Here is a 12,392-nt window from a genome sequence, read left to right as displayed (position 1 = left end):
CCAGACTATGAGAGGGCCCAGGTCGGGCTGAGGGACACCACCCCCCCCCCAGCCAGTGCACAAATTTTTGTGCACCGGGCCTCTAGTAATATATAAGCCTCAATCTTCTGGCTGCCTCCCAGTCTCACACCTCTATAGGACTACCGTATGTATGCACATAATTAAACTGTGTTCTTTCTCCCTCCTATTAATGCATTTTATTACAGCCAAGAACCTAGAAGGGAAAAGAAAACATTATTTCTCATCCCCTACAAGAGGCCTGTTTCTTTCTGTTTATCTTCCATCTATGTGAAGACCTAACTTTATCAATCCCCAAGAAGGAATTTACAATTATGTTTTGTCAATATTTAAGCTTTGGGTGGTGGGCACACAATACAGTGCACAGATGGTGTGTTGTAAATTGTGCACCTGAAACCTGTATAATTTTGTTGTGCCAATAAATTCAATAAAAAGGAAAAATTTTTAAAATAGTTTATGTCTGGTCAGTAGTGTTATAGTGTTAACTTTCATAACTGATTGGATTACACTTTTACATTCTAGGCTTTCTATTTGCATATTTCTTCCAAGCTTACCCTGAGTAGAACAAAATAAAATTAGGTGTAATGAGTTATTAAATTCTAAACTTCATCTCCAAAAATTATAGTTTCCCATTAATTGCACAAAATAAATATAATTTCACTTGTACAAAAGTCCTCACCTGCTGTCACTAAATTCAAATGGGGAAGCTAATAACATTTATTATCATTTTATATACTTATTTCCATGCTGAAACATATGCACATATTTTGGATTAATGACCCAATTTTATTAATCCTACTGCCACATTCTGAATGTTGAGGAATTTTATCAGAGCTAGCATATCCTCATAGGCATATATTTGCTTATGAAAGAGCAATGAATTTGAATGGCTTGGCATTAATGCCAAAATCATTTTTCTATACCTGAATCCTCATACCACAAAATGTCAAAACAGAAACCTCCCACGTTAATGTCAACACTACTAGATTTGTGCCAAAAATAATGCTACAAGAATACCATGGCAATCACAAGTACCATAGAGTTTAATGATGCTATCAGAAAACTATTTGATTTTTATATTGCAAAAACAATAAAGACCTAGTTAAGTATCAAAACCTCCTACTTTTATTGACAGTTAATATTCCATAAGATTTTAAAAGCACAACTAATTTTTTAAAAAATAAGAATGGCATTACAATTTTTGCCTTATTGAATTAAAGCATTTACTTTATTGAGTTAATCAATGACCAAAGGTATGAAGTAGAAAAATTAAGAGAAAAGTCATGTGCTTTTGATTTTAAATTTATAAAAATTTAAATAAAGGTTTTATTTATCTTATAAATATACAGACAGTTGATAAACACTGGTTCTCTGGTATTCTTTATGTGAACAGACATTTAGGTCTAATAGGATCATAGATTTTTAAAAATATTTTATTTCAATGACAGTGATGTCAAAAGAATCAGTGGTCAGTATGCACTAATGGTAACTGTATTGGAAGAATTTAAGAAAACATTTTAGCCCATGAAAGCCATTAATAATCATTTATTACACTTCATCATCATCACTGTCATCTACTATGCATCATGCATTACACATTTTATTCTATCTATTCTATTATCAAGATTGAGAATTATAACCCTCAGTTTTACAGATATTGAAATTGGGGCTTAAACAGGGTAAGTAACTTGTGCAAGGTCACAGGAGTATAAAAGATAGAATTTAAGACTTCTACCCAATTCAAAAGCCATGCTCTTTTACCTCACTTATCCAGAATCATTTATTTCCTTTGAAATATTTTCATTCTTAGATGCAATTCGATTAAATAAGATATCATAGTGACCATGCATAAGAATGTACAGGTTTTTTGTTGTTGTTCATGTTTTCTTTTAACTGATTTTGAGAGACAGGGAGAGGGAGAGAAAAACATCCATGTGAGAGCAAAACATCATTCAACTACCTCCTGCACACCCCCTACCAGGGATTGAGGTTGTGTGCTGGGAATGAATCTGGCAATCTTTCAGTAGACAGGACAACAGCCCACCAAATGAGCCACTCTGGCCAGTATAGTTTTTTGTTGTTTTGTTTTTTTTTAATTCTAACCAAGGATATTTTTCCATTGATTTTTAGACAGAGTGAAAGAGTAAGGGAAAGACAGACAAAAATATCAATGTGAGAGAAACACATCAGTTGGGTCTCCTGTAGGAGCCCGGCCCAGGGTCCGGCCCAGGAGGAGCCTGCAACTGAGTTACGTGTCCTTGACCAGAATCGAACCCGGGACCCTTTGGTCCACAGGCCGACGCTCTATCCACTGAGCCAAATTGATGAAGAAAATAGGACATTTGAGGGGTGGGCGGGGGGTGCTAGCAGCCTGACGGTATCCCTAATGCACATTCCTGTTAGTCTATAGTCTAGTCACTGCCCCTTCCTTAATTATCTGGTCTTGCAAGACCTGTTTACCTAAATACTCCCATTTTACAGAGGCCATAAACCATCAACAATACACAACCCCCAGAGGGGGTTATCAGTGCTGGTGCCAGGCCAGGCCTTTAGGTATGGTCTCACAGCCTCTATCCCAACACATGGGGCTTTTTGCAAAGCCCGCAAAAGGTCCAGAAATCTGATCCTTATTTGGGGGACAAAGAAACCAAGGGGTATAAAGATAAAGCTTCCTCCATATTGGCTTGCTCAGGATTTGGAGAGAAACAGTCTCCCCTGAGTCCTATACTACTACATGTGAAACATCTGAAAATAAATGGGTTTTTCCTATATCTCCAAATACTCCTGTGTATTTTTCAGTCACCAGGTAATTTCTGTAACAAAACAGGCTAGGCTGGCCAGTATATTAGTAGTTTTTAAAGCTAAAAGAAATAAAATCACACCTGGAATTGAATTTACTTATAAAGGAAAGTAAGCTTTTTCTTCTTGAGTGTATTTATTTTGGTAAATGAAAACTTTTAAAAAAATATCAAAGAAATTAGAAATTAGTAATAAAGAAAATGCAGAATGTCAGAGGACTGGTGGTGTGAGAGAACCCTTTGTTTTCTCTCCCTGAAATTTCAACAAGTTGACCAACTATAATTCAACAAAGAAATCCCTGCTCAACACAGATGCATACCTTAAACACCTGTGCATTGAAACATCTAAAGGTGGGCAACAAATTTAAGAAGATTGAAATTATACCAAGCATATTCTCTGACCATGATGCCTTTAAATGAAAAATAACTACAAAAAGGAAGCAAAGAAACCCACAAATGCGTAGAGATTAAACAACATACCACTAAAAAATGACTGGACAAAGAAGAAATAACAGATTAGATCAAAATATATAGAGAGACAAATGAGAATAACAATATAACACATTAAGACTTCTGAGATGCAGGAAAAGCAGTAATAAGAGGGAAGATTATTTTGTTACAGGCCTATCTCAAAAAGCAAGAGAAATTCCAAGTAAACAACCTAACATTACATCTTAAGGAATTAGAGAAAGAAGAACAAAAGCAACACAAAGTCAACAGAAGAAAGGAAATGATAAAAATGAGAACAGAATTGAATGAAATAGAGAACAAAAAGGTTATCCAAAAATTAATAAAACAAAGAGATGGTTCTTTGAAAAGATTAATAAAATTGACAAAACCCTAGCTAGACTCCCTAAGGAAAGAAGGGGAGAGAAATAAGAGAAGTCACCATAGATAGTATCATAGATATACAAAGGATCATACTAGAATATTATGAGAGATTATATGCCATTAAATTCAATAACCTAGAAGAAATGGATAAGTTCCTAGAATTACATAACTTTCCTAGTCTATATCATGAAGAATTGGAAAATCAAAATAGACTGATCAATAGTGAGGAAATTGAAACAATTATCAAAAACCTCCCAAAAAACAACAGTCCAGGACCAGATGGCTTCACCAGTGAATTCTACCAAATATTTAAAGAAGATTTAAAACCTATCCTTTTCAAACTTTTCCAAAAATTGAAGAAGAGGCAATACTTCCTACCACATTCTACAAGGCCAATATAACCCTGATACTAAAACCTCGAAAAGATAGCACTAAGAAATAAAACTACAGATCAATATCTCTAATAAATACAGATGCAAAATCCTAAACAAAATAGTAGCAAATTGAATACAACAGAGCATCAAAAATACATCACGATCAAGTGCACTTCATTCCAGGGACACAAGGATGGTTCAACATATGCAAATCAATCAATGTAATACATCACATTAACAAAAGAAAGGACAAAAATCATATGATCTTAGCAATAGATGCAGAAAAGCATTTAATAAGATACAACATCCATTTATGATGAACAAACACTCAATAAAATAGGAAAAGAAGGAAATTACCTCTACATAATAAAAGCCAACTATGACAAACCCTCAGCTAATTTCATATTCAATGGTGAAAAACTGAAAGCTTTTCCTTTAAGATCAGGACAAGATAAGGACATCTACTCTCACCATTCTTATTCAACATAGTGCTGGAAGTACTACCCAAAGCAATAAGACAAGAGAAAGAAATAAAAGGCACCCAGATAGGGAAGGAAGAAGTAAAATTATCACTTTTTTTGACGACATGATTCTGTATATAGAAAACCATAAAGACTCAATAAACAGAGTAAAGTTGCAGGATACAAAAATCAATGTGCAAAAATCCATTGCTTTCCTGTAGATTAACAACAAAACTGCAGAAAAAGAAATGAAAAAAACCAAACAATTCTTTTTGCAAATGCAACCAAAACAATAAAATACCTAGGAATAAACACCAAAGAATGTGAGACATATATTCTTAAAATTACAAAGCATTATTAATAGAGATTGAGAAAGACACAACAAAATAGAAAAATATCCCATGTTCATGGATTGGAAGAATTAACAAAGTTAAAATGTCCATATTACCCAGAGTAATGTACAGTTTCAATGCAATGTCCATTAAAATCCAAGTCATTTTTTAAAGAAATAGAACAAGAAATCATCAGATTTGTATGGAATCACCAAAGACACCAAATAGCCAAAGCAATCCCGAGAAAAAAATAACAAAGCTGGAGGTATCACACTACCTGACTTTAAACTACACTACAGAGCTAAGATAATCTAAACAGCACAGTATTGCCAGAGAAGCTGACACACAGATCAATCGAACAGAACAGAGAGCCCAGCTATAATACTACATGTATTTGGAGAGAGAATTTTTAACAAAGAAGCCAGAAACACACAATGGAGTAAATATAGTCCCTTTAATAAATGGTGCTGGGAAAACTGGAAAGCCCCATGCTTTCCAGAATGAAACTGGATTACAGATTTTCACATGTAAAAAAACTAACTCAAAATGGATCAAAGACCTAAATATAAAGCCTAAACTAATAAGTTACAAAGAAGAAAATATAGGTACCAAACTCATGGACCTTGGCTTTAGAGAACATTTCATGAACTTGACCCCAATGGCAAGGGAAGTAAAGGCAAAAATAAATGAATAGGACTATATCAAAGTAAAAAGCTTCTGCACAGCAAAAGAAACTGACAACAAAAGACAGCAAACCAGATGGGAGATGATATTTGGAAACAGTAGCTCCGACAAAGGTTTAATTTCCAAAATATATAAAGAACTCATAAAACCCAATCAAAATGTGGGCAGAGGACCTGAAAATACACCTCCCCCAAGAAGACATACGAAGAGCTAATAGATATATGAAAAGATGTTGAACCTCACTGTCAATTAGGGAAATGCAAATCAAAACAACAATGAGATACCACCTCACACCTATTAGAATGGCCATTACCTACAAGACAAGCAATAACAAGTGTTGGAAGAGGTTGTAGGAAGAAGGGAACCTCATTCACTGCTGGTGGGAATGTAGACTGGTACAACCACTAGGGAAAACAGTCTGGGGATTCCTCAAAAAATTAAGAATATGGCCTAGCAATTCATCTCCTGGGTATATACACGAAAAACTCGAAATCATGTGTTCACAAAGATATATGCACCCCTGTGTTCATTGCACCATTATTCAGGGTGGCCGAGACAAGGAAACAACCAAAGTGTCCTGCAATAGAGGACTGGGTTAAAGGAGATGTGGTACATATACACAATGGAATACTACTCAGCCATAGAAAGGATGAAATAGCACCACTTGCAACAACATGGATGGACGTTGAGAACATTATGCTAAGTGAAATAAGTCAGTCAGAAAAAGCTAAGAACCATATGATTTCACTCATACGTGAGACATAAAACTGAAATGCGAGATCACAAACAGTAGTGTGGTGGTTGTCCAAGGGAAGGGGGTTAGGGGAGAATGAGGTCTTAATATATGGTCACAGGAAAAGATTTGACTTTGGCTAGTGAACATATGGTGCAATATACATATCTTGTAACACAGAAACCCACACCTGAAACCTATACGATCATCTTGAACAATGTCACTCCAATAAATGTAAAGAAAACCTAAAAGAAATGGGTTATAGTAGCTTTATATTATGTAATATCCTACTTTATATTTTCTTTTTTATTAATATACTAGAGGCCTGATGCACGAAATTCATGCAAGGGTCTTGGCACTCGCAGCCCTGGCTACATTCAGAAGGATGTTTGGAAGGTCGTTCAGCTGTTCAGTCTAATTAGCATATTAGCTCTTTATTATATAGGATTTTTATTGATTTCAGAGAGGAAGGGAGAGGGAGAAAGAGACACAGAAACATCAATGATGAGAGAGAATCATTGATCAGCTGCCTCCTGCACGCCCCCTAATGGGGATCAAGCCTACAACACAGGCATGTGCCCTTGAATGGAATTGAACCCAAGACCCTTCAGTCCGTAGGCCAATGCTCTATCCACTGAACCAAACCAGCTAGAGCTCTTACTTTATATTTTTAACCTAGGGTATACAGTGTTTATATTCTGTTTCTGTTTTAGTCTTATATAGGGTGTCCCAAAATTCACGCAAGATTTGAATTTTGCGTGAGCATTAACAACAACAAAAATAAATAAAAGCCTAATCTTACTTGGTTTATTGAATTAGATTCTAATATCTGTTTCCCTTTGATTCTTTGATTTCAATCCCTTCAATTTGATAAGCATTACCAAGTACCAATTATGGCCCAGGAGCAGGCACAATGAAGACCATGGCTTTGCATATGTGCCAGCAAAGCCGTGGAGGCCATTTACCAGATGTGCTATTCCATACATAACCCTATACTGTATACTTTATGAATCAATAAAAAATTTACAAATTTTAATTATAAACCTGCATTTTCTATCAAAATTACTTCTTGCGTGAATTTTGGGACACCCTATATTATGGAATTATAAATCAAAAAGGTTTTCTTTCAATGAAAATTAACCACATCATAAAAATTACTGTTGGTTATAAACAAATGATATTATATAAGGGGATTTTAAGGGATTTTAGATAATTAATATTAGATAATATTAATCTGCTCAGGCTGCCACAGTAGGTTAAACAAGAGAAATTTATTTGCTCACAGTTCTGGAGCCAAAACGTCCAAGAACAAAATTTGGTTTCTGGTGAAACCTTTCCTCTAGGTTTGCAGATAGCCACTTTCTGCTGTGTCCTTACATAACCTTTTCTCTGTGCTCCCACAAAAAGAAAGAGGGGAAGAGAGATCTCTGGTGCCTCTTCCTCTTTTTATAAATGTAGCAGTCTTATCGGCTCAGCAATCAACCTTTATGACACCATTAACGTAATTACATCCCTAAAGGTCCTATTTCCAAATGGAGTCACACCAAAGGTTAGGACTTCAACATTCGAACTTTGGGAAAACAAAATCCAGTCCATAACAGGCACAAACGACAAGAAACATCATGCATATTATTTCGCATTTAGCAATAAAAATTTATTGGAAAATATAACAGCAAGTTCATATTTTTGTAATACAACACATATGACACTGTCTCCCTAAAAAGTCCTATGTTGAAACAACCCTCAGTACTTCAGAAGATGACTATTCAGAGTTAAGGCCTTTCAGGTGGTGATTAAGATAAAATGAGGCCATTAGTGTGGTCCCTAATCCAATCTGACTAGTGCTTATAAGATGAAATTTGAATACACAGACACCAAGTGTATGCACACACAGAGGAAAGGCTATGTGAGGACAAGAGTGAAGGTGGCCATCTGCAAGCGAAGCAGAGAGGCCTCAAAAGAAACCAATCTACCTGCACCTTGATCTTGTATTTCCAACCTCCAACTGTGAAAAAAATAAATCTGCATTGTTTAGATCAGCCAGTCTGAGGTATTTTGTTATGGTAGCCCTAGAAAAGTAATATAGGTATGATGGGATAAATGTCTTCATAATTAAAGTCATTTTTAAGAGATCATAGTTTAGTATTATAAATAAAGTTCATTGTATAACATTCATAGTACCCACCCTAATTTTCTCCAACTTGATTCTCATTGGTTATATAGTCCCTCCTGGAATGCAAATGCTTTACTTTTTTTTCCTTTACCCCTTAGTTTTATATTTCACAATTTTTTTGTCTTTCTTATTAGACTGTCTGAGACTCAATTTCAAAGTTTTATTCCTTTTAGTACAGTAGCTCAAAAAGCAAAGCTCTGTGAAAGAAAATGTTAATAAATATTGAAAGACCACTGGACCCATTCAGGGCTATCAATGACCGTGGGTGGTAAGAGATGCCAGATGAGATGTGGCTCCTGCCCTCATATACTCACACACTCACAAACTAGTGGGGTATACAGAATCATGAATGAGTCAGTGGTGTGCTATTTTCCTTAAATGATAGAATATTTCTCATTATCCCACCCAGATTGGGTATAGAGGAATAGAAAATGCAGACTTGAATCTTCACATACCTTAGTCTCTTCTCACCTGAACAGTCTCTTTATGATAATTCTGTTCTTTGGGATAAACAATGAAAATTTCCGACCTCCTCTACCCACTGCAGGATAGCATCTGGGAGGAGGTAGATTTATTGCCAAGTGAACAAAGCTTTAACTTCAGGTTTCCTCACTTTCATGAGTCGCTTCTAAAGCCATGTATCTAACTTTTGTATTTTATATTATTTTATAAAGGAGTAACCTCCAAATTCTAGAAGGTGTCTCAGGACATCGATCATGGATTTGGGCTTACATGGAATAGGTAGAGAGACTCTTTCTTGTATCTGTACATAAACGTCTCTGACTACTTTTCTGGATGCTCAGTCTCTTTGGCAATGTCCCCTCTCTACGTGAAGCCCAGTTGCCATGTGGGTATCTGCTGCTGAGGCCTGAGTTGGGGATCCTGTATCTCCCCTCTTAACTCCTTCAAGGACCAAGAGGTCCCTCCTAACTGACTTAGCCACTCCCGTCATCATACATATATCGTTCATATTGTGGCTTCAGAGCCAGCCATCCTTCTGCCTCTTTATTTGCCAACCCAGCATCTCCTATAACAGGCTGCCCAGGTCTTCCCTCAGTCACCTTCAATGACTTACGTAACTTCTAGATCTCTTGCAAGTGACAAGAAACTCAAGCTAGTTTTGGCTATTACCATGATAGTGAGAATCTAAGAAAGAAAAACTATTTTGTTCAGTACCATTTCTAATTAAGACCATAATATTGCTAGGAACTGAAAAAGTCTGATCTAGAAATTTAAAAAATTGAACACCAAATCTTTCATTTCCATTCCTGCTATAATTGTCCTCTTCTTATCTACATCCCCATTCCTGCTAAGGTAAATAAATATCTCTGGCCAACTATGGGGTAGATTCCATACACAAATATGCCAAATATAAGAACATAGTAATATGTCTTAAAATACATTAACCCCAATGCATAAATAATTGCAAGTAAAAATATTATTTTAGTGATATAGGAACATGGAAGAGGGAGTAATAACACTACCCATGAATGTGGGGAGTCCCCGTGAACATTGATACTGCAAATGTAGGCAAAATAAGTGCTAGATATTCACAAACACTCCCCTTATAGTTTTAATGAGAACTGATTTTTCTATTTCTTTGCCACTTGCCATTTAATCTTTGCAGAGAAACATACACATTATGATGACAAATATTTTTCCTATGTTTTCTATTAATAACTAGGGGCCCGGTGCACGAAATTCATGCACTGGGTGTGTGTGTGGGGGGGGGCGAGTGTCCATCAGCCCAGCCTGCCCCCTCTCACATACTGGGAGCCCTCAGGCGTTGACCCCCATCACCCTCTGATTGCCTGATCGGCCCCTTGCCCAGGCCTGACACCTCCGCCAGAGGTGTCAGGCTTGGACAGGGGACCCCCATCTCCCCCTGATCACTGGCTCTGGCCCCCACCCAGGCCTGAGGCCTCTGGCCCAGGAATCATGCCTGGGCAGGGGACCCCCATCTCCCTCTGATCGCTTGCTCCACCCCCCGCCCAAGCCTGACGCCTCTGACCCAGGCTTCAGGCCTGGGCAAGGGGACCATCATATCCCCCCAATCCCCGGCTCCGCCCCCCGCCCAGGCCTGATGCCTCAGCCAGAGGAGTTGACCCTCATCACCCTCCAGTCACCAATCACCGGATAGGCCCCTTGACCAGGCCTGAGGCCTCCGGCAGAGGTGTCAGGCCTGGGCAGGGGAACCGCAGCTCCCCGCGGTTGCAGGCTCCGCCCCTGCCCAGGCCTGACACCTCTGGCCTAGGCATCCGGCTCGGGCAGCGGGGACCCGCAGCTGCAGCGGCCCCGTGATCGTGGGCTTCGCTTTAGGCCCAGGCAAGGGACCCCTAGCTCCCGGGACTGCCAGCTTCGACCGTGCCCAGCTCCCATCGCTGGCTCGACCCCTACTTCCTGCTATCACTGGCCAGGGCGGCAAAGGCGCCTGATTCTCCCATCATGGCTGGGGGGCAGGGCAAAGGCGGCCCTGGGGTCACCTTTGCCCTGCCCCCCAGCTCTTAGCTCCCCCCTGGGTTTCTGATCACTGTCAGTGGCAGGGGGCTTCTTCCTGCTTTCCCTTTCGCCTCCCTGCATTGTGCCTACATATGCAAATTAGCCGCCATCTTGTTGGCAGTTAACTGCCAATCTTAGTTGGCAGTTAACTGCCAATCTTAGTTGGCAGTTAACTGCCAATCATAGTTGGCAGTTAATTTGCATATAGCCCTAATTAGCCAATGAAAAGGGTATCGTCGTACGCCAATTACCATTTTTCTCTTTTATTATATAGGATTTATGGAAAATTTCACCTGTCCATTAACTTAATATTAAAAGATTTTAACTATGCAGACTAAAAATTCACAGTGCCCATAACTTGAGATTATATTAACAGTAATCTGAAGAATAATTATTGGTTACACCTGTTTTTTGTTCAATGGCTTTTATAGTTGACTTAAATGAGGATTCTCAAAATGACGTCATGGAAACAAGTACCAGTATCACTTGAATCTTGCTATAAATGCAAATTAGCATTATAACTCTGTTGGTAAGGGCCAGCAACATGTTTACTATGCTATCCCAATGATTTGGATGCATCCTAAAGTTTGAAATTTATTGCACTAGATTATAAATTCAGTAAGTCATGAAATGCTTATTTGCTATCATTTTTCCAAGGTATATATTACAAGGTTCTGTATATTGTGGAAACTTAGCCAATATTTTCTAAAAACACAAATAATATCAAAATCTATCTAGCTATCTACCTGCCCATCTACTTACTTATCTATCTATCCAAGCCATAATTATATTTTTTGTTTGTTTGAATCTTCACCTGAGGATATTTTTTCCATTTGATTTTTAGAGAGAGTGGAAGGGAGGAGAAGAAGAGGAGAGGGAGGGAGGGAGGGAGGAAGGAAGTGATGAAGGGAGGAAGAGAGAGGGAGGGAGGGTGGGAGGAAGGGAAAGAAAGAGAGAGGAAGAGAGAGAGAGAAACATCTATGTGAGACAGACACAGCAATCAGCTGCCTCCAGCACTAGAGCCAACCACGCCTCAGATCAAACCTCAAGAATCAAACCCACAACCTTTCCGTAGGAGGACCGATGCTCTAACCACTGAGAAAAACATGTCAGGGCATACTTACATTTTTAAATTAGCACATCCCTGCTCTTACCTGAGAAAGTCAAGAACCAAAGAATGTTGCAAATGAAGCTGAATGAGCCTTTCAATGTAATCCACAGGTAAAGACTGACTAGGATTAATCCCATCAGGCATTACTCCACTCAAGTGGCGTATCACATCATAAATGGTTTTAGTGTATCTTAAAAAGCTATTTGCTTTGGCATGTTTTTGATCTAATGAGATTGATCCAAAGGCTTGCACTTTATTCACATCCCTATGGAAAAACAATTTTAAAAATGTATTTAAATATCAAAACGTTATGTTATGGAAAAAATGTATCCAATGACTAAATAAAATTCTATTCCAAATCAAATAAAAAAGGAATGA

General features: G+C 38.0%; 1 protein-coding gene across 1 annotated transcript in view; it reads right to left on the bottom strand.

Moving 5' to 3' along the window:
• Positions 1–12,392, bottom strand: part of CFAP47 (cilia and flagella associated protein 47) — a gene marked incomplete at both ends in the record, with an annotated part of 442,463 nt that overhangs the window by 253,970 nt on the left and 176,101 nt on the right. Inside the window, one exon of the mRNA XM_081081612.1 lies at positions 12,058–12,279. Within this exon, the coding sequence (XP_080937738.1) occupies positions 12,058–12,279 (222 nt within the window). The remainder of the gene's footprint in view (positions 1–12,057; positions 12,280–12,392) is intronic.

This window comes from Myotis nattereri (assembly GCF_964212035.1).
Source record: "Myotis nattereri genome assembly, chromosome: X".
NCBI classification, from domain to species: Eukaryota; Metazoa; Chordata; class Mammalia; order Chiroptera; family Vespertilionidae; genus Myotis; species Myotis nattereri.
The sequence above is the reverse complement of the archived record's forward strand: the minus strand, read 5'-3'. Positions and strand labels throughout refer to the sequence as shown.